Source organism: Dipodomys ordii, unplaced genomic scaffold, assembly GCF_000151885.1.
Source record: "Dipodomys ordii isolate 6190 unplaced genomic scaffold, Dord_2.0 Scaffold122, whole genome shotgun sequence".
Taxonomy (NCBI): Eukaryota; Metazoa; Chordata; class Mammalia; order Rodentia; family Heteromyidae; genus Dipodomys; species Dipodomys ordii.
This window is the reverse complement of record NW_012267338.1, coordinates 583,250-611,205: the sequence shown is the minus strand read 5'-3', so window position 1 is coordinate 611,205 and position 27,956 is coordinate 583,250. Positions and strand designations below refer to the sequence as shown.

Here is a 27,956-nt window from a genome sequence, read left to right as displayed (position 1 = left end):
GCTAAGGAATCGAACCCAGGGCCTCAAGCATGCAAGGCAAGCGCTCTACCACTGAGCCACCTTCCCAGCCCTGATCTAAGACTTTTAATCAAGTGGACAAACTAAGAAATGAGTGGCCAGAGCATTCACATCAACAATTTTTGTTAATTAATTTACTGTTATTATAAAGGTGATAATACAGAAGGATTACAATTACATGAGTCAGATAATGACACATTAACAATTTTTAAGCCAGACCAGGTAGGCAGGTATACTTCTAGTCCAGTTACTTGGGAGAGGAAGGTAAGAGAATTCTGTGAGCCTACAAGTGCCAGATCAGCCTAAGCAAAATACCAGACTGTGTCTCAGAAACAAACAAGCTGTTTTTAAAACGTTTTTTGTTGTGTGTGTGGGTTAGATATTGTTTTGTTTATTGAGACAGAGTCTCTGTATAAGCCAGGTTAGCCTAGAGCTGGTAATCCTCCTTTCTCAGCCTCCCAAGTGCTGAGATTATAGACATACACCACTGGGCCATCTTACTGTATCTTAAACAATTTTTGTACTTTAAATTAATAACATTTAAATTTATCCCTTTTGGGGGAAAACTATTGGCTTTCATATTTCATATGAAATTTGGGCTTCAGACTGACCTAATTTCTTCCTAAGCCTTTGGAATTATCTACTAATATGCTGATCCATTTTCAGATGCTTGAAATATGTATTTGCTTTTGCACTAAAAAAGATGACAGGCTCTCATCCCCTGTGGCAGTTTTATTTTCATCTCATAAAGAATGGAGAAATGTGATTCTAACCTTTTTTCTTCTGTTGCTGTCTTTCTACTAAACCTATGGGTCTCTCCCTTGCTTTTTATGGATGGTAAGTGTTTCTAAGAGGAGGATAGCACATTGGTTAGCTGAGATGACTTTGTTCTCATCTGGACAGCATCACATGATGAAGTTAAGGCATCTTGCCACGTGTCCTCAGGCACGCACACAGGCCCTTGTTTGTAACATATTTTGTGGTGGGCCATTTCCAATGTCAGCTGCTTCTAGAATTCTGGGTTTTGTTACTGATTTTTTTTTTTTTTCATTTTGGCCACATTATCAGTAGTCACCACAGACTCATACTATACAGCTCTCACTTCTAGTTCAATACTGAGTGATCCAGAGTGAGCTAGAATGCTACCCAGTGGAGGCCTGATATATTTGTCTGCATTAATTGCAACTCCATTAAATAATTAATTCTCCCACTTTTACTTTAATAAATTGACCAGATGGTATATGGAGTCTGTTGCTCATTTCTTCCTTTCATCCTTCTTCCTTTCTTCTCCTATATCCTTTATATGCCCCCAAATTGGAATAATCCATTAACCAAATAAGTATTTATATGAATCTTGCTTTGATTTTCAGTATCTCCAAAGGAAATGAGTTAATCTGGACTTGCTTAAAAAGTGTTTATGCACTCAGAGAATAAAAAGATAACTTAAAGCTAGAAATTGTATAGTTAAAATCTTTTCTTAGGATTGACACCAGAAAGCACTCCCAGGAAGGACTGAAGGTATGCATGGCTCAAGTGGCAGATGCCGTGCCTAACATGTGTGAGGCCCTAATTCAAACTCCAGCACTGCAAAAGAAAAGGTACTGACACTGTAGGAGGTAACACTGTTGCCATCTGCAGGCCATGCCTGTCTTTTCCATAATAAGAACTAGAGGAGAATAGATTGCATATTTTGATGAGAATTTGTATATTGTAGTTCTTTTCATTCTTGGTGTTTGTTTCTTGTTTCACGGATGTTAGGTCTTTCAATATAGACTCTCAATTGGGAAACATTTGCCTTTATTTTTCCCTTCTTTAGTGTGATCAGATGACTCTTGAATTCCCACCAAGTTTCTGTGTCAGTTTCTCTTGCCAGGTGCTGTCCCCTGCCAGTATCCGTCTGAATTCCACAGGAAGTGTCCAAAAGATGGTATCACCCCATTTCGTGTAGTTTTTAAACAAACATGACAGTATTTAGGGAAGAATATAGGTTCTCTTTACTTCCTCTTTTTTTCCTTTTCTTTTTAAGAACTTACCATATACTGAAATCATTGTTAAGCACAGTGATGGGTGAGACCTTTGTTTTGAGGATGTTTCTTTCTTATGTATGATATATTTTATGACATAGAATGTGAACATTAGACTCCAACACAACACTTAATTTAGTTCCAGTATAGCAGACAATGAAATAACTGAATAGACAAAATTACCTCTGAAATTCTATGAAGGGACATTTAAGTTTTGGTATCTGTTGCCAAATTAAGTGTTGTAGTCTAAAGCACCATCTCATACTAAGGCCCATCTTGCCAGTTTTCTATCTATGGTTGGTCTACATTGAGTTCCAGATGTTCTTCAAATTGAATTTGTTTTAATGAAAAATACCTTTCTGTGTATGTCTATGGTGCTGGGGATAGATTCTGGGGTCTCATGCCTTAGGCAAATACTCTACTATTGAGTTCTATCCCCAGCCTTTTGTTTTCTAAGACAGGGCTTTATGTAGCTCATACCAGTCTTGAATTCCATGTAGCTGGAGTTTTCCTTGAACCATCCTCTTACCTTCCTCTCTTTAATGCCTAGATTACATGTGTATACCAACATACCCCGTGAAAAATACCCATTTTAAACATTAGACACAGACACTTTTGGCAAGATTTGTATACACAAGATCCAACTGGGGCCAGGTGCCAGTGGCTCATACCTGTAATCCTAGCTACTCAGGAGGCTGAGATCTGTGGATCATGGTTCAAAGCTAGCCTAGGCAGGAACGTACATGAGACGCTTATCTCCAATTAGTCATCAGGAAATCAAAAGTGGCACAGTGGCTCAAGTGGTAGAGTGCTAGCCTTGAGCTGAAGAGCTGAGGGACAGCATCCAGGCCCAAAGTTCAAGCCCCATGATCGACCCCAAAAAAAGATGTAACTGAGAATTGAGGCCAACAAGATGAAACTAGCAGCAAGGTTATTCCTGAGGATTTGCTTATTAATTAGTTTGTAGGTAGTGTCACTGGTACCATGTAAGTTATATTTATTTCTGTACATGAGTAGGATTGGGTTCACATTAGGACAACAAGCACATGATTCAGTTGAGTGAACTGCACTGGAAACATAGTAGAAGACATTATTCTTGAGAAGCTTGAAGTCTAATTAGGGAGTCAAGACACGAATAAAGAGAAAAAATCTTGAAGAACTGAGACAGACATGGCAACATAATTCTAATTTTAAATGTGCTGGAGTTCTAAGTAACATAGTTGAAAGTCTCATCTGAAATCTTTGAACTTTTATGGGATTTCTTTTTTTAATAGACTTAAGGAAATGGAAAACTAATCTACAGAGCCACTGATCCATGACTGTTTTGTGAAAAGCATCCAGGGAAGGGTAACGTAACAGTCCAAAGAGCCATGTTTTCAGTGAGAATAAAAACATATCACCAAAGCTTGTAGGCAGCCATGCATCAGAAGCTCACATCTGTAATCCTAGCTACTCAAGAGGCTGAATCTGACGATCACAGTTAAAGCCAGCCTGGGCAGGAAAGTCTTTGAAACTATCTCCAGTTAACCACCAAAAAAAGTCAGAAGTGGAGCTGTAGCTCAAGTGGTAAAATGCTAGCCTTCAGCAAAAAGGCTAAGCAACAGCACCTAGGCCCCAAGTTCAATTCCCACTATGGCACACACATACACCAAAACCTATGTAGAGTATTAATGTAACTTAAATAGTAAGATTTTTGTTTGGGTTGGGTTTTTTAATATTATTATTATAATTTGCTTCTCCTCAAAAAACATGAGATAGAAAACTCTGATGGAATTCAGGGTTGTATTATCCATCTTAATGACCACAATTGGTCTATCTACGGTGATGAGAAGATAAGTGATCTTAGCCCTCAATAACTTTCCTCTAAAGACTTACAAAATCAGTTCTGTAAATTCTTTGTAGTTTTGTTATGGCTTATAACTTTAGCAAAAGGTACTCTGGAGTTGAAGCTTGTAGCTCAATGGGAGGATATATGCTTAGCATGCATGAGTCATTGGCTTCCTGTTATCCCTCTCAGCTGTTTTTCTTTTCTTTTTTTTTTGGGTCCAGTCGTGGGGCCTGAACTCTGGGCCTGGGCGCTGTCCCTCAGCTCTTCAGCTCAAGGCTAGTGCTCTACCACTTGAGCCACGGCTCCATTTCTGGCTTTTTTCTTTTTTCTTATGTGGTGCTGAGGAATCGAACCCGAACCCAGGGCCTCAGACATGCAAGGCAAGTGCTCTACTGCTGAGCCACCATCCCAGCCCCAGCTATTTTTCTTTATAAGCCTTTATTCTCAAACTCAAACTATGGAGCTTTTCAGAAATTTAGGACTGTAAGAAGATAGTTTGCATTCTCTCATTTCAAGTTAGCTATGTTTTTTTCTTTCTTATTATTCTTTATATCTGGCCTATATGGTTAAAATGCTGGGCTGGAGGCACGGCTCAATTGATAAAGCAGCCACCAACCAATGGTGAAAAACTGAGTTCAAACATCAGTACTGTGCAAAAAAAAAAAGTAAAAACTTAAAGAACATTCTAAAAAGTATTAAATTTTTCCCCTAAACTATTTCATTACACTTTCAAGGTTGTATCTTTTTTTCCAAATGTTTTTAAAAGCAATTAGTGCAGTTGGTTTGAATAAAGACAAAACAGAAAGCAAAACTCCTTCCCCTTGATGTAACTGCATAAACTTTTGTTTCTAGAGAGTCTTAACCAATGAATCAACACTCGGAAGCTATTGTAATTTGTTCAGCATCCCACAATAAGGGGTAAAATGAGAATCACTGGAGAGAACTCAAAGCAAGCCAATTGCTTCATTGGAAGTTGGTAATATTTAAAGTCTAATCTGAAATAAAGGTGTTGATCCTTAGGTGAAACTGACTACTCAGACAGTATATATAGATCTGGATGAGGAGACAGAAACTTCACCATCAAGCAGGATGATGTTAAGTGTGAAAAATAAGCTCTTCTGAACTCTGTGTCATACTATGATAACACATGATGTGCAGGTCTCAAGGGAACATGTGAGATGTCAATTTCTATGAAAACAATTTTAAGGCAAAATTTTATTCACAGACCAGATATTCCTCATCAGTCTTCTCATTTCCCATAAAACAGCTCAATATGAAAGGCAATTATTTTTATTTTTTATTGTCAGTTGTGGGATTTAAACTCTGGGCCTGGGCACTGTCCCTTAGCTCTACAGCTCAAGGCTAGCTCTTTACCACTTGAGTGGTTTATTGGAGCTAAGAATCTCAAGGACTTTCCTTCTCCTGGCTGACTTTGAACCGTGATCCTCAGATTGCAGACTCCTGAGTAGCTAGGATTACAAGCATGAGCCACCAGCGCCCAGCTAATTTTTTAATTTTTTTTTTTCCTGGTCATGAGGCTTGGGGCCCACTGCTTGAGCCACAGCGCCACTTCCAGTTTTCTAGTGGTTTTATTGGAGATAAGAGTCTCACGGACTTTCCTGCCCAGGCTGGCTTTGAACAGTGATCCTCAGATCTCAGCCTCCTGAGTAGCTAGGATGACAGGCATGAGCCACCGGAGCCCAGTTAAATTTAAATTTTTTATTATTCTGTTTTGTTAAGAGTATAAGCCTGTAACTGGCATATCTAACTTGTTGTTTGGCACCATACTGGGTCCCAGAGAAGAGCCAGCTTTATGAATAACTCTTCTTCAAAGGACTGATGATTGTGTAATTTGTTTTCTTTCATTCTTTTTCTAGCCAAGGACCTTTGTCATCCATCAGAGCAGTGATCAAAAGATGTAAGTTTGTTTTGTTCTCCTCTGTTTTTTCTCTGTTGTAATTTTAGATGGTGACTTAGATTTTTAGCAAGCAATTGTATTTGTTGACTCTATGAATAACTTCACATTTGCACCTTATCCTAACCTGAAGTAATAAAGCAGCTCAGACAAACAGCTAGTTTTTCAGTGTCCATTTGTTGATAAGCCAGTTGTTCAGAGTCACATCTTTTTCTTATATAATGACACTTTTAAAACAAAATTTGCTATGGAATTAGTTCTGTGATCAGATATAATCTTATATAGCCATTTTCTACAATTAGGAACATCTGGTAAGCTTAAAAAATAGTAAGCCCTCTTCTTTTCTTTCATGAGCTCTATTCACAATATTTTATAAGCTAAATAAATGCCTATGAAAATAGGCTCATATGGATATAGGTTCTTTGTACTTTGTGCCTTTACCTCCTGGTGTAAGTGTTTGGTTTGGTTTGGTTTGGTTTTTCCTTTTTCTTTTTGTGTTGGTACTGAGGCTTGAGCTCCAGTCCTCGCGTCTCAAGTTTTTACACAGCTTTTTTACTTACAGCTGGCACTCTACCAGATGAGCGAGCCATGCCTCCATTTCTGGCTTCTCCCTCATTATTTGAAGATAAAAGTCTCCAAAATTTGTCTTTCCAGACTGGCTTTGGTTCTCAGATCTCAGCCTCCTGAACAGTTAGGATTGTATGTGTGAGCCACCAGTGCCCAATGACTTCATTTATTTTACTTTATTTTATTTTATTTGAGTTGTGGGGCTTGAACTCAGGGCCTGGGCACTGTCCCTGAGCTTTTTCCCCTCAAGAACAGTGCTCTACCACTTCTGGTTTTCTGGTGGTTAACTGGAAGTAAGAATCTCACAGACTTTCCTGCCCAAGCTGGCTTTGAACCACAATTTCAGCCTCAGATCTCAACCTTCTGAGTAGCTAGGCATGAGCCACTGGCACCAGACTTCATTACTTTTTCAAAGCAAGGATCTGCAACTGGGTGCATTTCAAATTCTTACATCGTTCTAGTTCCAACCAGAATCATGACTAAAATTAATTGCTGTATTCCCTAAGAATTTTGCTATAGTTTTTTTGTTTTGTTTACAAATCTTAATTAGATAAATCTAAAATTTCATATTCTTCATTCACTGATTCTGTGTGTGTGTTTGTGTGTGTGTGTGTGTGTGTGTGTGTGTGTGTTTGTGTGTGTGTGTGTGTGAGTGTGATAATAGGGTTTGAATTCAAGACCATCAGCCAGACTATCAGCCCAATTTTAATTGGTTATTTTTAAGATAGGTTCTTGATTCCTGCCTTGGTGCACATCTGGACTGAAATCCACCTATCTTAGGCTTCCTGTAGAAGCTGGGATGAGAAGTACATGCTACCATACCTGCATCCCGTCTTTTAAGATGGAATCTGCCTAAGTTGTCTTGGAAGCATGATCTTCCCAGTCTTGGCCTCTCATGTAACTTAAGATGGAGGCGGGTGCCACTGTACCCAGCTTTAAAAAATGTAGCAAATACTGATTATATATACCAGAAGTCAGGAATTCTGTCATGTGCTTATAAAATAGCACTCTCTTCACAGTCACTCTCTACTGAAGTAGTAAGTTGATTTTGCCAAGATGGTTTTCAGATTTTTTTTTCTTTGCACCAGAGGCAGATTTTTGGACTCTGATTGTATGTGTGAGTGATCCAGTCTATACAGATATTGTTGTAGCCATGTATTTCTTTGCCCTCTGAGTCTGTGGTTCATCAACTTCTCTTTTCTAAGAATGCAGAGTGGGGAAAAACAGTGTCAGCAAGACAGTCCTGCTCCTAATGTCCTTGTAGAGAGAGGCAGTGGGGTTCACTCTTTCTTCTCCCTTTCCCCTTCTATAACCCCTTCTTTTTCTCCTTTAGCACTCATGAATAGTACACGACAAAATGACCCGTGGAAGAGGTATGTTTGTGACAATACCATGAAGCCAATAACTAACATAAAGCTGGTCCCAGCTTTAGTAATTGATGTAATGTGATTTGTAGCATATTACCACATCCTATTGGGTGAGCCTCGGACTTAATGAAGACCTTCCTACCAATCAGTTGCCACATGCATGGCACTATCCTCTGTCCTTCTTATATTCCAGTAGATGAAATGTACCTCATTTAGGTGTAGCTCTTGGTAAGAAGGTAACATTCAGTCAAACCAGTTGATGCTAGGGAATAAGAACATCTTCTGTGCCAAGATCCACGGGTCAAAGGTTTGCTTTGCTAGCTCAGAATAGGCTAGATGGCACAGCTCCATCCCACCCCAAATTTCATTCCCACCTTTTATTCCTACCTTCAGCTCTACCTCATTCAGCTATGGCAGCCTCCTTGTTCATGGAGAGGCTGAAAAATAGAAGAAAGAAAATATCCATGCTTCCAGTCTTTTCAACTCAGAAACACTGAAAAAATAGAATAATGAAGTGAAGAAAGCAACGGGTGAAACAATTTATAACTGAAACCAGTTCTCTCTTTGCACAAATCTTTATAGTATAATATGTGAATATTTTTCCCTCCTGAAAGGCCTCTTTAGAATGAGGTATTGAAAAAGAGAGACAGAGAGCAAATCCAGGTGCTCCAGTGTCTCATGCCTATAATCCCTAGCTGGTTGGGAAACAGATTGGGAAGATCACAGTTTGAGGGTAGCCAGGGTACTGTTATGCCGCCCTATCATCCTAGCTATGACAGAAAGCCTAAAATAGGAAGATTGCACTCCAAGGAACACAGGGGCAGGAAGAAAGAACCTATCTAAAATATTACCAGGGTACAACAGAAAGCTGGAGGCTTAGTTCAGCGGTCATGTACCTGCCTAGAACAAGTAGAAAGCCTGAGTTCACACCTCAGTACTGTCAGAAGGATAAAGACAACTTTCTATATTACAAAATGATCCAATATATGACATATGTTCCATCTTGTATGATTAAGTCTTGATTTGCTTTATAAAGGAAAATTTAGGGGAGGAAATTAAACTATTTAGCTCTCTGAGATTGAGACTTTAGGGCCAAATCACTACTTAATATATAACAATGCCTTAAAATACATTTAAGTAATTTGAACACCTTTTACATTTATTATTTTAATTATTAAGATTACTTAAAGATTATAAAATCAGGAGAATGATGGAAGGAGTGACGCTGATCAAGATGCATTATACACATAAGTTGACATGCTGAATTGAAACCCCTTCATGCAACTATTTAAAGATAATAATAAAGTATAATATGATAAAATGAAAAGATTATAAAACTCCAGACAAGTTAGACATAGCTTAGGGTATTTTTCTTCCAATTATTATTTTTTGTCATTATCCTAATGTTCCCATCATACAATCTCTATTTAATAGTGTAATGTACTTAATAGCTATCTTCTTTTCTCTGTTCATTTCTCAAACTATTTTCAGAACTACAGAACGTGCTTTGGGGAGTTTCTGAAATCTGTGTTTTCTTATGCAATTTTAACACATAATTATAATTTGTGCCATATAAAAAGTTTTGAGTTATTTTTCTGATGAGAGATGTTAAAATTCATATATTCCATGATGTTTAGTATAAGTTAACTTTTGTTTATTCTTTCTTCTATAGCTTCTCGAACTTCTATTCAGAGTGAACTTCATCGAGATAGAAGGTATGGTTTTATTTATAATAGAGGGAACATATATATATGCTGCTAATTTTATTGAGATAAAAGTGTGTCCGCTGGGAAGGTGGCTCAGTGGTAGAGTGCTTGCCTTGCATGCATGAGGCCCTGGGTTCAATTCCTCAGCATCACATAAGCAGAAAAAGCCAGAAGTGGTTCTGTGGCTCAAGTAGTAGAGCATTAGCCTTGAGCTGAAGAGCTAAGGGACAGTGCCAAGGCCCAGAGTTTAGGCCCATGACCGACCAAAAAAAAAGTGTGTCATCAGTTAGCAAGTTAAATATTTCTCTTTCACAAGAAGTACTTACCTTCATCCTGCTTCATCAATACATTTCCTGCATTAATCTGTAAGTTTAAGGAGAAATATTTTGCTTGAGAGAAACAAGATAGCCCTGAAAGGTGATCTTTTGAGTAATTATTTGTTGAACTCAATTTTTTAAAGTGCTTATTAAACAACTGCTACAGATAAAGCATTTTAACTGCCTCTCAGAAATGCTTTGTACCTCAGAGTCCCTTAATAAATGTAGCCTAGATAAGTAGATGATGACAGTATAGAAAATTGATCAGAAGAAAAAGAAAATGGAAAAGAGACAGCAGGCTAGGTAGGTGGCTGAATTGATGAATGGTGGATAGTTGATTGGGAAGAAGGAAGGAGGAGAGAGTAGCTTCATAGTAAATGAAAGGACTAATGGACACACAGATAGATGACGGATGGATAGATTCAGTATGTACTTTATATTAACAGAAAATTAAACCATTCCATTGACCAGTATATTTTCCCATCATTGGCCACACATTTGCTATATGCTAGACAGCACTGGAGCCCTGGAATAAAGAAACTATGGGCCTTAATTAATCTAGCAGAGTTCAATGTGCTCAGGCTCCATCTTCAGCTCTTTGGAAACAGCCATGGCAATGGGGAATGGCCACCGTTGGGTCCCTTAAAGCCTACCTGGTTGCACTAGTAGACCATCTAGGCCAGAAAACTTATTTCTATGACTGTGGTAGTTCCCACTGCCTTATTGTGTAGTGGGTATCTCCCTGATTCTTTGGACATTTTCTAATAGACAATAACTTGGTAATAACCTGCAAAAGCAAAAATCTCACTGGATCTTCTGTCCTTCAGGCGCCCGGAGATCACCATCGTGGCTGCAGAGCCTCTGAGGCCAGCCTCCTGGTTCCCAGGAGCCACACCCCCAGGACTGGGGTTCCCACCTACTCCCGCATCAGGCCCTTGGAGACCAAATGAGCTAGTTCCTGCAGAGGTAAGGAAATGCCTCATCCTTGCCTGTACAAAGGGGTTTCAACTCAACCTGTCAATGTATGAGTACAATGTATCTTAAAGAGTTCATTTTATTTTTTTAATTAATTTCAAAGATTGAAAAAAAAATCAAACCTCTCAGCCTCTTGGCTATGGCCTCCAGAAGTCTAAAATTTTCATTCTTTATTTTGCAGCTCCCACCTTCATATGAGCAAGTCATAAAAGAAATCAACCAAGTTCAAGTTAATACTACAAACAATAACAATGCTGCTGCCACACCGAGGAGCACTAGCACTTCTGCCACTCAGACCGACTTCCCAGAAGAAATAGACAACAGTCTGCCTCAAAGTAATGCAAGGAATCTGACTTCCCTGATTCTGACCTAGATCTAGGGGAGTAATCAGGAGGCTCCTAGCCTTTCCCATCATTTGTGATTTGTGGATAATTTATGGAGCTCTGCTTCGTACTCATTATGATCACTGTGTGCCTGCTTCATTTGGAGTGTAGTGGTTATTATAATAGATCATTCCTAACAGCTGCAGTCCCACTCTCTTGGGCTTGTCCTATTTAATATCACAGAAACATCATCCGTCTAACTCATGGCACATGTTATTGTGGATTCCTTTTATTCCCATTGAGAAGGGTTTTATACTTAGCAACTTCAGTCTGATAGGATACGAAGATTGAACAATCTCCAGCCTAAGGAAAGAAGTTCACAAGCCACAATCACTGGTGTATGTCTGTGATCCCAGTTGTGAGAGAAGCATAAATAGCAAGATTGTGATCCAGTCCAGAGGGGGCAAAAAGAAAACAAAAATGAGACCCTATTTAACAGATAAAAGCATAAAGGGCCAGAAGCCTGGCACAAGTGGCAAAAGTGCCTTCCTAACAAGCACCGAGTCCTGACTTAAAACCCAAGTTAGGTTGGACAGTAATGGCTCATACCTGCAATCCTAGCTACTCAGGAAGCTGAAATCTGAAGATCATAATTCAAATCCAGCTTGGACAGAAAAGCCCAGAGGACTCCTATCTCCAGTTAACCACTGCAAAGCTGGAAGTGGTGGGGTTTAAGTGTAGATTATTAGCCTTGAGCAAAAATGGAAAGCAATTGCTTAAGGCCCTGAGTTCAAGCCCCAGTATAAGCACACACACACAAAAAGTACATCTTAGCCTGGTGCTGGTGACTCATGCCTGTAATCCTAGCTACTCAGGAGGCTGAGAGCTGAGGATTTAGGTTCAAAGCCAGCCCGGGCAGGAAAGTTGGTGAGACTCTTATCTCCAATTAACCACCAGAAAACTGGAAGTGGCGCTGTGGCTCAAGTAGTAGATTGCTAGCCTTGAGCTGAAGAGCTGAGGGACAGCACCCAGGCCCAGAGTTCAAGCTCTACAACTGACCCACCCTCAAAGTGCATTCAATCTTTTTCATTAAAAAAAAATTGTAGAAAGGGGTGAAAAAAATATTTAATTGGAAAAAAGTAGCTCCAAAAATAAAAATAGCTGGGGTCAGGGGGTAGTAGGTGGCTCAACTCCTTGGGAAGCAAAAACTGGGAGGAATGAGGATCAAGGCCAGCCCAGACACAAAGTTAGACCCCATCTAAACCAAAATCTGAGCAAGGTGATGCATACCTATTAACTTAGGTCTGTAAGAGTTGTTAATAGGATGATTACAGTCCAGGCTGGCCCAGACAAAAATTGGAGACCCTATCCAAAAAAATAACTAAAGCGTGGCTCAAGTGATAAATTGTTTCCAGCATGCATGAGACTCCAAATCCCAGTACTACTGTCCCCCGTAAAAATAAAGAAGTTGAACATGGGGGTCTGTACCTTTCACCTTAGCTACTCAAGGGGCAGAGATAGGAGGATCACAACCCCAAGTCAACCCTGGAAAAGTGATCTTAAGACTCTCCCAGAATAATAAAGAACTGGATGTGTGACTTAAGTGGTAGATTGCTTGCCTAGCAAGGGTTTGACCTGAGTTTGATCTCTTATACTTTGAAGGGAGGAAAGGAGAGAAAACAAAACTTTTTAAAGTATTCTATTAGTGTAACAGTAAGGGCTAAGTTGCTTTGTAAAAGAAAAGAAGATGTTGACATTTTGAAAATCAGATAGAAATGGTTTGTTTGATGTCTAATGAGAATCCAGAATTTGGTGGAGAAATTTAATATTTCCCCAGTGGTTTTTCCATCACTTTTTCCCAAGCAGGGAAATCCCAATCTCTTTGGAGCCTATGATTGTTTTTAAAAGATCCGTGTGTCTTCTGGAAGTCTCTCTATTCACTTCTAACACTGCCATTCCTTTTTGTTCCTTTGGATCTCCAGCACGACAGGCTTCACTGCAGCCTTCCCCAGCAGCCTTACCCGCTGATCTCCAGAGGAATACAGCCCCCCTTATAGTCTTTGATATTCCTGAAGAACAGAACTGTCCAGGAAACCCCAGTGCTACAAGATGTCCAGTGCCAAGGCCAAGATCAAAAAACAACCTCAGACCAGCAGCCAGAGAGACTAACATTAGAGAAAAAAATCACCAGAAAAACAGCTCAGTGGACCCCGAAGAGGCGTCATCCCCAGGCTGGTCCTCATCTCTGCTGGACAGAACCAACGACTTGGATAGTCAGGCAGTGATGTACACTATGAACCCAGAGCAAAGCCAAAATAGTATTGTTTCGAGAGTCAAAGCATTTGAGGGTCAAACCAATGTGGAAACCTCCCCGGCACTGCCTAAGAAACCAGAAATTACCCCTCGCACACTCCCCCCAAAGCCAGCCGTTTCCTCAGGAAAACCATGTGTGGCCCCCAAACCAGGTGCTGGCACAGCTCTGGGAGACTGGGACACTTGGACTGAAAACAGACTCAAAGTGACCTCCAGGCAAGGGCTCACTCCATACTTGCCACCACAGGAAGCAGGAAACATCCCTGTAACCAAACCTGAATTGCCAAAGAAACCAACTCCTGGCCTTATTCGAAGTGTTAATCATGAGATTTTGGGTGGGGGTCTCCCGGCTGAGAGTGCTGGTGTAGGGAAAAAAGTCCCAACTCCTGCCCCTCGGCCTTTGCTGCCGAAGAAATCAGTTTCCTCTGAAAACCCCACCTGCCCTTCAGTTCCTCCAAAACCCAGCCCTGTTCCTTCTGGACTCTTGGTGTCATCACAAGCCAAAGACTTCAGGTCACTGGGAGAAGGAGCCCTGGCTAATGCTCCAGCCCCAGCTCTGCCAAGCCGGCCCCTGGGGGACATAGACCTCATCAGCTTTGATGATGATGTTTTGCCCACCTCGTCTGGGAACCCAGCTGAAGAATGTGTTGGTTCAGAAATGGTTCTAGGTAAGTGGGGGAGAACTACACACATCAGAGGTATCTTGAGTCACACTTGTCTTAAGTGTGAAAGGGGTGTGTGTGTGTGTGTGTGTGTGTGTGAACAAAGAAATTAATAAACAGAGAAGACCAGATAGTGGTAGCTCACACCTGCAATTCTGCCTATTCAGAGGCTAAGATCTGAGGATTGCAGTTCAAAGCTAGCCCAGGCAAGAGAGTCCTTGAAACTCTCATCTCCAGTTAGCCACACATGCACACACAAAAGCTGGAAATGGAGCTGTGGCTCACATGGTAGAGTGTCATCCTTGAGCAAAAAAACTAAGGGACAATGCCCAGAAGTAAATAAAAATAAAACAAACATAGAGACAGCAATAGCATAAATGATTTTTTATTAAGCCGGACCAGTCTCCTACTTTATGCCTTCTAATTTTGTCTGAAAGCAACAATCTTAGGATGTCTGCTGTTGTGATAACTATCTTCTTCATTCTAGATAATGTGTTTATGCTACCATTTCTGAATTCAGTCCTGATTAACACTATCTAACCCCTTAATCAAGATGAGAATTTTCTTGATCATTTCTTCTTTGCCCTACATCCTCCCCCCTATATTTTCCATACTTTTTCAGTTCTTTTTAGGATTTACTTTTCTGTAAATAGATGTATGTCTTGTTTCCATAATTTTATTCAAAAAGTAGCACTATTGTGTATAGCTATTTTCAAGTCATTATTTCCTATCCTTGTGGCAGTTATGGTTTTATTTGCTTTAACTTTTTCATTTGTTGATAATAATATTTATATTTTGCAAGTTTCGAGACCAAATCTTTTGTTATGTTAATAAGTTGGCTATAAATATTGAGGAGAAAGGAGAGATGCTGGAATTCAATGATTACTATTACTTTGCCTCAAAGTAACGGGACTGGGACCACGTACTCATCAGGCTGTGAGGCTAGTTTCTTTTACACTGACAGGTGTTCAGTTCTTACATTCAAAGGATGGAGGAAGGCTGGAAGGATGTGGCATTAGAATAAGGTAGCAGCTTCCCATAGATAGAAGCATGCCATAGTCTAGCTGGTGCAGGGCGGGGGGAGGGGTAGAGTGTGAGGGCGTAAGGAGGTGGGGGGAGGTGTTTGGCCAAGTGGAGACTTCCATAAGACCCAGAACCCCACCGCAGGTTGCAAGATTTTTTTTTTTTCCTGTAATCTTCATTGTAAGACTTTTCCTGCCACCTTCACTAGCATCTTCCCTTGGGAACACAAATTTTTATAAATAAAATTCAGCAGTTGTAAGCTGGCTCCCAAGATCAGAACAATTAAATTTCCAAGAGACAGAAAATATGATTTCTTTCCTCAGGCTCTTCCAGAAGTAAAGCTTATCTCTGATTTGCCAAACTAAGCTAATCTACTTGTCTTTGATAAGATTCCTTTTACGACTGTTTACTTCTTTAGGCCAAGTATGTAAACATATAAAGTTACAAATAGCAAGCATATTTATGAAATGTTTATAAAGCACATAACCTTGAAACTGGCTATGGCCTATAAAAAGACATAGCTCTTGTCCCCAAAGACTGGAAGAAAAAAACATCCAAATCTATTGCGGGTCCTGGGCCTTGAACTCAGGGACTGGGATAAGTTAATTAGAGATAAGAATTCTTGGGCTGGGAAGGTGGCTCAGTGGTAGAGCGCTTGCCTTGCATGCATGAGGCCCTGGGTTCGATTCCTCAGCACCACATAAGCAAAAAAAGAAAAAAGCCAGAAGTGGCGCTGTGGCTCAAGTGGTAGAGTGCTGGCCTTGAGCTGAAGAGCTAAGGGACAGCGCCCAGGCCCAGAGTTCAGGCCCCACAACCAGACTCAAAAAAAAAAAAAAATCTTAATTGGATGAAATAAGAATCTCATAGATGTTGCTACTGGGCCTGGCTTTGAATTTGATGCTCAGATGTCAGCCAGGTGGCAAGAATTACAGGTGAAACCACTAGTGTCCCACTCAGACATTCTTTGATACAGCAAATAACTGGTCCCAGTTTTTAAATGAAGAAAATAATGCTGAGGGAGATCAATGCATACCACCATAGAGCTAACAGTTTTATAAGCCTAGATTCAAATGTACCTTTTTATCCTAAATCAAGTTTATTTTTCACATTTACTATGCAGCATTTTCAGGACTCCTTAAACCAAGCAACACTTAAGAATGTCTTTGTTAATATTTTCTCTCCTTTTTTCCTGCCAATATTGGAGTTTAAGTTCAGGGCTTCATACCTGCTCAATTTACTTATTCTGCTGGCATTTTACCACTTGAGCTATACCTCCAGCCCAGCTTTTTGCTGATTATTTTGAAGATATAGTCTCTCAGACTTTTCTGCTAGTACCAGCTTTGAACTAAGATCCTCCACTTCTCAGCCTCTTGAGGAGCTAGAATTACAAGTGTGAGCCACTAGTACTAGTAGCTCCATTTTCTTGTTTCAATATTTTTCCTGTTGCAAGCCTCAGAGGAATGCAGGGATGGGTAAACCCAATAGCAGTAAACAGTTACAAAACAGAAACCATGCAGCACAAAGAAATACTACCCTTATTTAGAATCTATGGGATTGGTAACCTAGTTAATAAGTACTAAGAATTTATTCTGTACCATCAGACAGATAGATAATTATAGTCGTCTTCCAGAAGGAAGGTCCACAGTACATTCAGCATGAATACAGGGTGTGTTTCATCCCCAGCCTTAGTGTTTTCATTTCTCCTACTTCATTGCACAACATTTAATTAGTAGGGTAGTCTTCTAGCAAAATGTGTAATTGGTTTGACCTGCCTGCCTTTAGCCATTGCTCTTGAGTGTGGAGTTAACTGAACTGAGTATCTTCTTTGTACACCTGTACCCGTCCTGTGTATTTAACGCCTCCTTAACCATTCCATTACACAGATGGAGAAATATAGGCTTGCTGTTTAGTCTGTTAGGCTCTGCCACAATTACCTTGTAACTTGTGACTTGGGTCAATTTACTTAACCTGGCAGGGCCTAGGTTTGCTCATCTAACAGATGCCATAATAAGTCTCCACGTGGAGAGCACTGCAAGGACTGTCATTGTGCAGAAAACCTTCAGACTGAGACAAAGTGGTCACTTCCTAGAAATTTTTGTTGGTGGTGTGGTGGTGGTGGTCTTGGGGCTTGAACTCGGCTGAGCTCTTTTTGCTCAAGGGTAGACTCTGGCACTTTAAGCCACAGCTCCACTTTTGGTTTTCTGGTAATTAATTGGAAATAAGAGTCTCATGGATTTTCCAGCCCAGGCTGGCTTTGAACCATGAGCCTGAGATCCCAGCCTCCTGAGTAGTTAGAATTACAGGCGTGAGCCAATGCCTAGCTTCTAGTAATATCTGTTACTTCTCTACCTTCACATCCAATAAGTTATACACACTTGCTGGGTTTTGCCTACTGAATTTTTTTTGTTTATATATACTAATTGTTATTGTAAAGGTGATATACAGAGGGATTACAGTTATATAAGTAATGAGTACATTTCTTTTTTAACATTGTCATTCTTTCCCTCTTTCTCTCTCTCTCCCAATTTTTCCCTCCCGTCACCAGCCACAAGTTGTATAGTTCATTTTCAACATAGTGTCTAGTACCTCTGCTGCATTTGTTCACCCTCTGTCCCTCACCCTTTCCAAGCCTCCCATTAACCTCCCAGAGACAGATAAACTAACAAACAAGGCAAAAGGTAAAGAAAACAAAATATTAACAAAGAAAAAAGAAACAATGTTTGTTTCCATTTCTTGGAATTCATTTTGATAAATATTATTTTATATGGTCATATGCACATAGTTATTCAACCCTTGTGTTCCTCCTTTGGTCTCACTGTGAATGTCTAGAGGCCTGTATAATTTATCATGTCCCAGAATATTGTCTTTTACCATCTAGTGTGTTTACTTTTGCCTATTGAACTGTTGTTGTTTTGCAGTACTGAGATTTCAACTTAAGTCCTCCCTTTGGCTAGGCAGGCCCTCTACCACTTTAGCCACACCTCCACATCTATATGTTTTAGTTATTTTTTCAGGTAGGGCTTACATCTTTTGTCTGGACCAGCTTGGGACTACAATCCTATTATTTATATCTCCCCTGTAGCTGATATTACAAGCTCTTGCCACCATACCCAGCTCATTTGTTGAAACTGGATGTTGTTAATTTTTTATCCAGGCTGACCTTAAACCATGATCTTTCTGATCTCCGCCCTGAGATTCAAGACACAAGAGTACAGATGTGAGTCTCTGTACCTGGCCATGAATAGTTCTTGAATCTGCCTCTCATTTCCATCTCTCCTTGTTTTTTCCCACATTCAACCTTTATGCTCAGATTCCTGCAGCTGCCTCCTAAATAGAGCCCTCTGAAGTTCCTCCATATAGAGTTGGCTGCCCTAGAGATTTTTTCTAGTGCTCACACAGGTCCTGTGGCTTGCCTGCTTGTTGCTTTCCAAAGGCCTTCAGGATTTCAGGAGGGATTTTTATTTATTGATTTGGGGCTTTGTGACTCTGATGACATTTCCATGACATTGTCACTGTAAACAAAAGATCATGTTCTTTTTGTGAAAACTTTTGTCTGATATGGGCCAGATAGGATCAGCCAGAAACTGAGAGAGAAAAACACTGGAGAAAGGAAGCTCACAGATAACTTTCTCAATAATCTTTTCTCAACAATATAGGAAACCTTAACCAAAAATAGTATTCAGAAAAGTGCAGTTATGATATTCATCTCAAGGAATACAGCTTAGAAGGCTATGAAAACCTTGTGAGGGCTGGGAAAGTGGCTCAGTGGTAGAGTGCTTGCCTTGCATGCATGAGGTCCTGGGTTCGATTCCTCAGCACCACATAAGCAGAAAAAGCCAGAAGTGGTTCTGTGGCTCAAGTGGTAGAGTACTTGCCTTGAGCTGAAGAGCTGAGGGACAGTGCCCTGGGCCCAGAGTTTAGGCCCCAGGACCGGCAAAAAAAATGATGTGTGTGTGTATTTTATATATATAGATATAAACCTATATATATACATATATAGATACATAATTTTAAGGGAAAACTCAGAAAACAGGCAATTTAACATTGGATTCATTTCTTGGCCAGAATGCTTTGCAGAAGTATCAGTGATTCTGCTTCACAAGTTTACAATCTTAGCCACTTGTCATAAAAGGCTCTGCTGTCAGCCCCATCGCACAGATCAGAACAGTAGTTTAGCAGCCAGTTGCTGCTAGTAACACAACTCAAGAGGGGGAGAAATGACAGAGAAGCTTGTGTGGGCTGGGGAAACTAATTAGGATAACAAAGCCTATTATCAGAGGCAGGTGATGGGGGGGGGGACTACTTTATCATCAGTGATTTTCTCAATCCAATAATGAAACCAAGTCGCAACAGATCCAGACTATCTGGTGTTGGTGTGAGGGACTGGAAGGAGGTGTAACTGAACCAAAGTAGAGGAAAATGGCACACTTGACTTTCCATAGATTTGGGCTGGCAATTCTTGTGATGTCCTATCACTTTTGTAGTAGCAACAGCAAGCAGTCATAGATGGCTTGCATGCAAAGATTTAAGGAGTGAGTGTGAGAAATGCTGTAGTATGCATAAGGTCTTAGTCCCATGCTAAAACTGCCAAAAAAAAAAAAAATAGGCAAGGTTAATTCTGGGCAGAGAGGAAGAAACCCGCACTACCATTGAGATGAAAACCAGGCATCTGCCTCCCCCTCCTCACAAGAGCTCGGCCAGGGACATGGTGCAGACTGAGGGATGGATGCCAGGCTTGCTGACTGCACACAGCTGGGGTACATCACGCAGTATATCATTGTTGCCAGACAGTCTGCAGGAGCAGCATGGAAGATCTCCTTGCCTCTCTGGGTGGAGAAAGGAGGGGTTTTTAACAGAGACTGTTTAGTAGGATAACTACACATGATCTTAGTGCCAGTTAAAGAATAACTAATAGTATTAAACATGAAAGAGAAGCTGTATGCTGATGGCTCACTTCTGTAGTCCTAGCTATGAGGATCACCGTTCAAAGCCAGCCCCGGCAGGAAAATCTGTGAGACTCTTATCTCTAGTTAACCACCAGAAAGCCAGAAGTAGAGCTGTGGCTCAAAGTAGTAGAGCACTAACCTTGAACAAAGAGGCTTAAGGACAGTATCTAGGCCCCGCGTTCAAGCCCAATGACTGATAGAGGTGGGGGAGTTGGGAGAGAGAGGCCATTGTCAGGGATGATGGTGGTTACCTGAGAGGGAAAGAAGGAGTAAGGACTTTTGATTTTTAGCTTAATTCCTACATCCCACAAGAGCCAGTCAGCTGAAGGTGCCTCTAGAACTGCACCTGGTCACAGGTAGAAGGTATATCCTGTTCACGTGAAGGACATGTGAAGGTTAGAGTAGTATCTTACCAACCTCTAGTGCATGGAACCGGTGGAATTAGATACTACCCCATCCGTCTCATGTGGAACAAAGGCAGTGTTCTGGGCTACATAGAGTATCTTTCACAAAGCGTTTTATTTTTTTCTTCTGGCTAATCTACTTATTTTTAGGTTTCTTTAGTCATTTTCCAAACCACTGAAACCACTGAGAAAAACATTTAAAGAGACTTTGAATTAAAAAATAGTAATTGTATAGTCATGCTTTTGTTTAAAACACTTTTCCTAGATGCATAGATAGCTACATAGATACATAGATACTGTGCATTTAAAATAAATCAGTTAGGATGGAAAAAGGCCAAGACATATATTCTTGCCCCCAAATTATTAAATATTGGAAGGAAGATGCCTTATTTTATGTCTGGAGTAACACGTGTACCACTCTCCTTTTACTGAAGAGCAGTCTTAATAAATTAATTACCCAGTCAGAGATTTGTGAACCCCTTCCCTGTGCCAGCTGGCACTGAAGGATGAGGGACTTTGGTGAACCCATGAGCAGGCTCAGAGAAGAATCCTTATTTCCTGGGACACAGGATATGGGCATGGGGGGGGCAGGGGAGAGGGCATGGGCCCTCTTGAGCCCACTTGAGCCACAGCACCACTTCCGGCTTTTTTCTTTTTGCTTATGTGGTGCTGAGGAATCGAACCCAGGGCCTCAGGCTTGCAAGGCAAGCGCTCTACCACTGAGCCACCTTCCCAGCCCCAACCCCTCATTTTCATAAGACACTTATTAAATGATTAGACTCCCCTGAAATGCAGCATCTCTATTCAGGATTGTCCTGGATCTCTCATCAGAGGAAGAAAAGTGACATGAATTATTTACAGAGCACTAAATTATTTCCTTTTTATGAGTTCCAACTTTGTTTTGGTCTCTGCAAACTGAGATTTTGTTTATCCCTGAATAGCTTTCCCTGGGGCATGAAAAATAGAACTCTTAAATTATGAATGAGGTTTTTTTGTTTGAGTCCTTGTTAACTAAAACATGTAAAATAAACTATGTTTTTCATTAGATCCCTTTCAGCTCCCCACAAAAGCAGAAGCAACAAAAGAAAGGTCAGTTCAACCAGCAACCACCAGGAAGCCCACTGTCATTCGGATCCCCGCTAAACCAGGAAAATGTAAGCACTCTGCTATCTTTATTTGCTTGTACAAGAGCCTGAGAGAGAAATACTTATTTACCAATGTAACTGACACTTATTATTCATAGTCATGGACATTTAGAAGGAATTGTTTTCTCACAATTGCATTTCATGTTTCTTTAAGGTTGTTTAAAGCAGAAAGAGATTGGATCTCTGGACAGTCTTAATATTCATGTTATCACCTCTGTAAAGATAGGGAAGTAAGGGGCTGGGAAGGTGGCTCAGTGGTAGAGTGCTTGCCTTGCATGCTTGAGGCCCTGGGTTCGATTCCTCAGCACCACATAAGCAAAAAGGAAAAAGCCGGAGTGGCGCTGTGGCTCAAGTGGTAGGGTGCTAGCCTTGAGCTGAAGAGCTGAGGGACAGCGCCAGGTCCAGAGTTCAGGCCCCATGACTGGACCCCCCCCCAAAAAAAAAGATAGGGAAGTAACTTAAATGAATAGCACAGTTATCAATGTCTATCAGAAAAATACTATTCCTATCAGCATTATTAAATATGTTTGGGTATAGATTATGTAAAAACCTGTACCCAAGCTGGACATGAGTGGTTCATGCCTATAATGCTAGTTACTCAGGAGGCTGAGATCTGAGGGTTGTGGTTCAAAGCCAGTCCAGCCAGGAAAGTCTATGAGACTCATCTCCAGTTAGCTACCATAAAAGCCAGAAGTGGAGCTATGGATCAAGTGGTAGAGAACCAGCCTTGAACCAAAAAGCTCAGGATCAGTGCCCACGCCCTAAGTTCAAGCTCTAGAATTGGGGTGAGTGTGCATGTGCACACACATACACACACACAAAATCCATGTACCCAAAAGGTCTAAAAACAGATGATACCTTTTGGGCATGTGTGTGTGCCAGTGCTAAGGCTTAACCTCAGAGCCCAATAGGATTACAAGTTTGAGACACTGGCACCCAGCTATAGCAATACTTGCTTTTTATTATGATGCTATTGCTAAATAATTTTTTTAATCACAGTAATATTTATTTGAGTGTGTGTACTGGTATTGGGGCTTGAACTTTGGTCCTGAGTGCTAGCTCTGAGATTTTCTTGCTCTACCACTTGAACTGCAGCTTCACTTCCATGTTTTTTTGGTGGTTAATTGGAGATAAGTTTCTTGGACTTTTCTGTCCAGGCTGGCTTTGAACCACAATCCTCAGATTTGAGCCTGGGTAGCTAAGATTACAGGTGTGAGCATTCAGTGCCCAGCATTTTCCTCCCTTTGAAAATATTTCCTAGACCCCATCTTACAGACTCGAGTTCATTGGGACAATTTTTATTAATATATATAATTTATTATTAATTATTATTTTATTGTTATATATGTATATGTTTATTTATATAAATAAAATGTATAAGATCAGAAATGTACATTAATTTTTCAATTCGTATTGCTGGGTGGAAAGAATTTATACCTTTAAAATAGATGCCTGCTGCTGGTGGCTCATGCCTATAATCCTAGCTACTCAGGAGACTGAGATTTGAGGATCATGGTTCAAAACCAGCCCGTCAGGAAAGTCTCATGAAGCTCTTACCTCCAGTAAACCACCCAGAAAGCTGGAAGTGGCACTGTGGCTCAAGCCTTGAGCTGAATTGCTGAGGGGACTGCACCCAGGCCCAAAGTTCAAGCCCCATGACCAAAAAAAATAAAATAAAATAAAATAAAATGTATGAGGTGTATATTTGAGCCACTGGCTTTTAAAGAAAAGCTCATCTTCAATATTTAACTTCATTTCTCTGTTGTTGTTTATCCTATTACTCTACTTGTTACAGGAGATGTTACATAAGTAGTCGGAAGAGAAATGTCATTTGTCCCACATAAACACACTGGAGCCTCTTACATCATGAACTCCTACTTTTGTTTTCCTTTTGAAATTCTCTTTCTCCCTAGCTTCTGCTTGGTTATACCTTGGCCATTTATTTAAGGTACACATACCATCTTCCAAAACAATTGGTGATCCCAAGGAATAAAAGAATAAAAAGGAGGGGCTGGAAGGTGGCTCAGTGGTAGAGCGCTTGCCTTGCATGCATGAGGTCCTGGGTTCGATTCCCCAGCACCACCTAAGCAAAAAGAAAAAATCCAGAAGTGGCCTGTGGCTCAAGTGGTAGAGTGCTAGCCTTGAGCTGAAGAGCTAAGAGACAGTGCCCAGGCCCAGAGTTCAGGCCCCACAACCGGACCCAAAAAAAAAAAAAAAAAAGAATTAAAATGAAATGTTTCCTGTCAGTGGCTATTACAGGGCATACATAAATCATCCCCTATTCTAGGTTTTCCATGTGACATGAAGGCAGAGCATTCACTTACGAAGTGCTGTGTGTATCTGCCTCCTTCCAGTGCTCCAGCGACCAGTGTAGGAGAAAGCTTTGTCCTTCTCAGCATCTGACAGTCAGCCTCTCCTCGCCAGGTGTTCTTGTTCCCTGGTGTCAATTATCTGACCCTCATTATATCTAGTCATCTTTGTTTTCTTCCATTAAAGTAAGATAGAAGGACACTGTTGCTGAGAAATGGATGCAGTTTGTATGTAAAAGTATCATTTGTTTAATTGAGGTTAATTATGTTCATTAATCTAAACTAATGATTTAGAAAACCTAATTTGGACCAGAAAGGGTTAGGTATACAACCTACTATTAGGATGAGCACCGACTTTCAGGTTCTAAAGAAGAAAAAAAAATAGACAATTACTAACAGTTTCTTCATTATAAAGTATGCAGGATATTGTCTGGAATGCCACTGTCTAGAACTTTCTATGAAGATGATAATGTCCCATATTTGTGCTGGCCATAAGAAGCCTCTGTATTCAAGGTGCTGCTGCATACAGGAAATGTGGGTGGTGCAAGTGATAGATTGAAATGTTAATTTTCTTTCATTTTAATTAATTGAGGTTTAAGGATAAATTGCCACATGTGATTATTATTAGCTAGTAGACTATAGACAAAAGTAGGACTAGATTTTGGTTGGAGAAATGTTACAAATAAAGTGCCTGAGTTAAGTATCTGGTACATATAAGGCTCTTAACATGCTATTTAATTACTTAGTATTATTTTCACTCTATAAAACATACAGTAGCCCACACCGGTGGCCCATGACTATAATCCTAGTTACGCAGGAGAATAAAATCTGTGCTTTGTGGTTTGAAGCCAGCCGTAGCAGAAAAGTCCATGAGACTCTTACCTCCAATTAACTACCAAAAGGGCCTGAAGTAGATCTGTGGCTCAAGTGGTAGGTGCTTGAGCAAAAAAGCTGTGTTCAAGCCCCAGGACTGGTGCATGCGCACATGAGCATGTGCACACACACACACACACACACACACACACACACACAAAATCATCCAATAAAATGAACTGATGTTGATTAATATCTCAGATTTCTGAAGTTTTTGAGAGCTCTTTGGCATTTGCTTAAGTATCTGTTCTGCCAGGAATTCTGTGTGACCACCATTTTCCTTTAGAGCCAAACTACATCATTCACTTTGAAATGCCAGACGAGACATTACTAATGAATCGCTGCTACTTTTTCCAGGTTTACTTGAGGAACCACAAACTCCACCTCCACTCCCTGCTGAAAAGCCTATTGGAAACACATACAGTACAGTGTCTGCAAAATTCAGTAATGCTGACAGAAGTAGAAATTCGGTAAGTTATCATTACAGGTTGTGTTAGGTGGGAGACAGAACCATGTACTAAATTTAAACATTCAGCTGATGTCTACATTATTTAAAAAAGGAAATTTGAAAAATAAACTTACACTAGAAACCAGTTGCTACTGGGCATGATGGCCTTGCTGTAATCTCAATACTTAGGAAGCTGAGGTAGGAAGATCTCAAGTTCCAGACCAGCCTGGACCACGTAGTGAGATATGTGTCAAAAAAAAGAAAAATTGCTAGCCCTCATGTACATCTCCAGTTAACCACTAGAAAACCGGAAGTGGCTCTATGGCTCAAGAGGTAGAGTGATAGCCTTGAGCTGAAGAGCTGAGGGACAGTGCCCAGGCCCAGAGTTCAAGCCCCACGACCAAAAGAAAAGAGGAAAAGAAAAGTGAGAGTAATTCATTATGTTTTGCCATAAAATAAGGGCATATTTTAAAGGTACCAATAATGAAGTTATTAAAAAAGAAATCTTGAGGCCTGGGAGCGTGGCTCAAATGGTATTACACCTGCCTAGCAAGGGTAAGGCCCTGAGTGTAAACTATAGTAAACACCAAGGAAAACAAAACTTTTTATATTTATTGAAGTAGATTTAGTCAGATTGTCACCTTTTATTGAAACTAGCCAAATAGTAATATGATTTTTAAGATAATTACCCTAAGAATTTTTCAATCTCAATTTTTTCTTCTGGACCAGTACTGGGGCTTGAACTCAGTTAAGATCTTGGGCACTATCCCTTAGCTTTTTTTGCTTAAGACTAGTACTCTATCATTTGAGCCACAGGTCTATTCTGGCTTTTTGGTAGTTAATTGGAGATAAGAGTCTCACAGACTTTTCTGCCTGAGTTGGATTCAAACCATGATCCTCAATTATCAGCCTCCTGAATAGCTAAGATTACAGGTGGAAACCACATGTGTCCTTAGCTCAATCTGAAATTTAAGGGGAAAAATTAGTTTTAAAAAATGAGGCCAGGCACTGGTGGCTCATGCCTGTAATCGTAGCTTCTTAGGAGGCTGAAATCTGAGTATTGGGGTTCGAAGCTAGCCCAAGTAGGAAAGTCTGTGAGACTCCAATTAACTACTACCACCACAATCCTCAGTTTTAAAAAAAGCCAGAAGTAGAGCTGTGACTCAAGTGGTAAAATGCTAGCCTTGAGCAGAAAAATTCAGGGATAGCACCCAGGCTCTGAATTTAAGCCAATGGAGCGCACACACACACACACGTGATGATAATGCTTTATTGTACATCTCTTAGGATTAAGATTAAATCCACACACCTACATGATGGCAACTTTAGTTTATTTTGCTGGTCTTGGGGCTTGAACTCATGGCCTGGATTCTGTCCCAGAGTCTCTCTGTGCTCAAGACTGCCAAAACTGTCACCAGAAGTGGAGCCACTTCTGGTTTTTTCTGTGTATGTTGTGCTGAGGAATGGAACCCAGGGCTCCATGCCTGCTAGGCAGCTAAGCCACATTGCCATCCCCATGGTGTCAACTCTAATACCATTCCTTCCTATGTTTAAAAAATTCCACTTGGTAAATGATATTTAAGGCTTGTTCAAGAGAAAAACATTTTTAGTATCTTTGGACCAAGTTTTCAGTTCAAACATCATAATAGTTTATACTGTGTGTTAGCTGTGCTTATCATACATACAGACTCATCTAATCATCTAGTGAAGAGAAATTTCTTTGAAGGAGACATTAGATTAAATTAGCTAGTATCAAGTTAATGAGATTTTTCTGTAGGATGAATTAAAATTGAATCATCATTTATATTTTCAAAGGACTTGGTAATAAATTTTTATGAAAACTGGACTAAGAAAGTCCATAAGTAGATAGCAGCACTCTGCTGTATGTTGAATGAGAAAATCCCAAACTTCCCTGGAGGAAAAGTTCCTTGAACTTTCAGGCTTCTGCTCTGAGAGCATTATTAAAGGAAGAGAGAAGCCAGGAGCTGGTGGCTCACACCTGTAATCCTAGTGCCTGAGGAAGCTGAGATGTGAGCATTGCAAAATCAAAGCCACTTCAGGGAGGAAAGTCTGAGAGTCTCTTATCCCCAACTACCAAAAAGCCAAAAATCAAGGTATACCTCAAGGAGTAGAGAGCCAGCCTTGAGTGAAATTTTTAAGGCCCTATGTCCCAGCACCAGCACTGGTACAAAATAAAATAAAATAAAAATAAATGAAGAGGGAGAAGAGCTTTTACATTCAGTAAGTAATCTACAAAGCTTTATAGGGCTTTTGTTAAATGTAATGTTAAGTAGTCCACAAGCAACTCCTACATTCTAGGAAGACAAGAAAAAGAAGCCAGACTAAACTAAATTCTGTGGACATATACTCCATTCATCATGTGTGTGTGCCTCATGTGACCGACCCAAGGCAAAGCCTGCCTTGCTCTACTTACACAGGACATTAGAGTGGCTTGTGCTTTCACAAATGCACACCCGTACAGACACCAGACTCTGAAAAAACAAGAGAGAATAGACCTCCGGTGAAACGATTTGTTTACAATCACACTGATTATCTCGAAGCTGAGTCACATGTCCTCTTGTTTGAGAATTAGAATCACGAAAGGCATTTTAGATCAGACCGTAAGGACTAGAGGTGTGGGTAAGGGCTGTAGAAGGACCTGTGACCAGACCGTAAAGACTAAAAGTATAGATGAGGGCTGGAAAGCCTGTACCATTACTCCCTCCATGAGTGTTGGGGAGCTTTCCATCTACAGGTGGATGGCTTCAGCTGCCAGGCCTTGGTCACCTTCAC

At 40.4% G+C, this 27,956-nt stretch overlaps 1 protein-coding gene across 2 annotated transcripts in view; it reads left to right on the top strand.

Moving 5' to 3' along the window:
- Sh3d19 (SH3 domain containing 19) overlaps positions 1–27,956 on the top strand; it is a 72,149-nt gene that overhangs the window by 14,898 nt on the left and 29,295 nt on the right. For both annotated transcript variants that reach the window (XM_013029795.1, XM_013029794.1), the window contains 7 exons: positions 5,748–5,788; positions 9,392–9,434; positions 10,570–10,708; positions 10,899–11,052; positions 13,023–14,021; positions 21,435–21,542; positions 25,073–25,185. In XM_013029795.1, coding sequence (XP_012885249.1) covers positions 13,325–14,021; positions 21,435–21,542; positions 25,073–25,185 — 918 coding nt within the window. In that variant the 5' untranslated portion in view covers positions 5,748–5,788; positions 9,392–9,434; positions 10,570–10,708; positions 10,899–11,052; positions 13,023–13,324. The remainder of the gene's footprint in view (positions 1–5,747; positions 5,789–9,391; positions 9,435–10,569; positions 10,709–10,898; positions 11,053–13,022; positions 14,022–21,434; positions 21,543–25,072; positions 25,186–27,956) is intronic.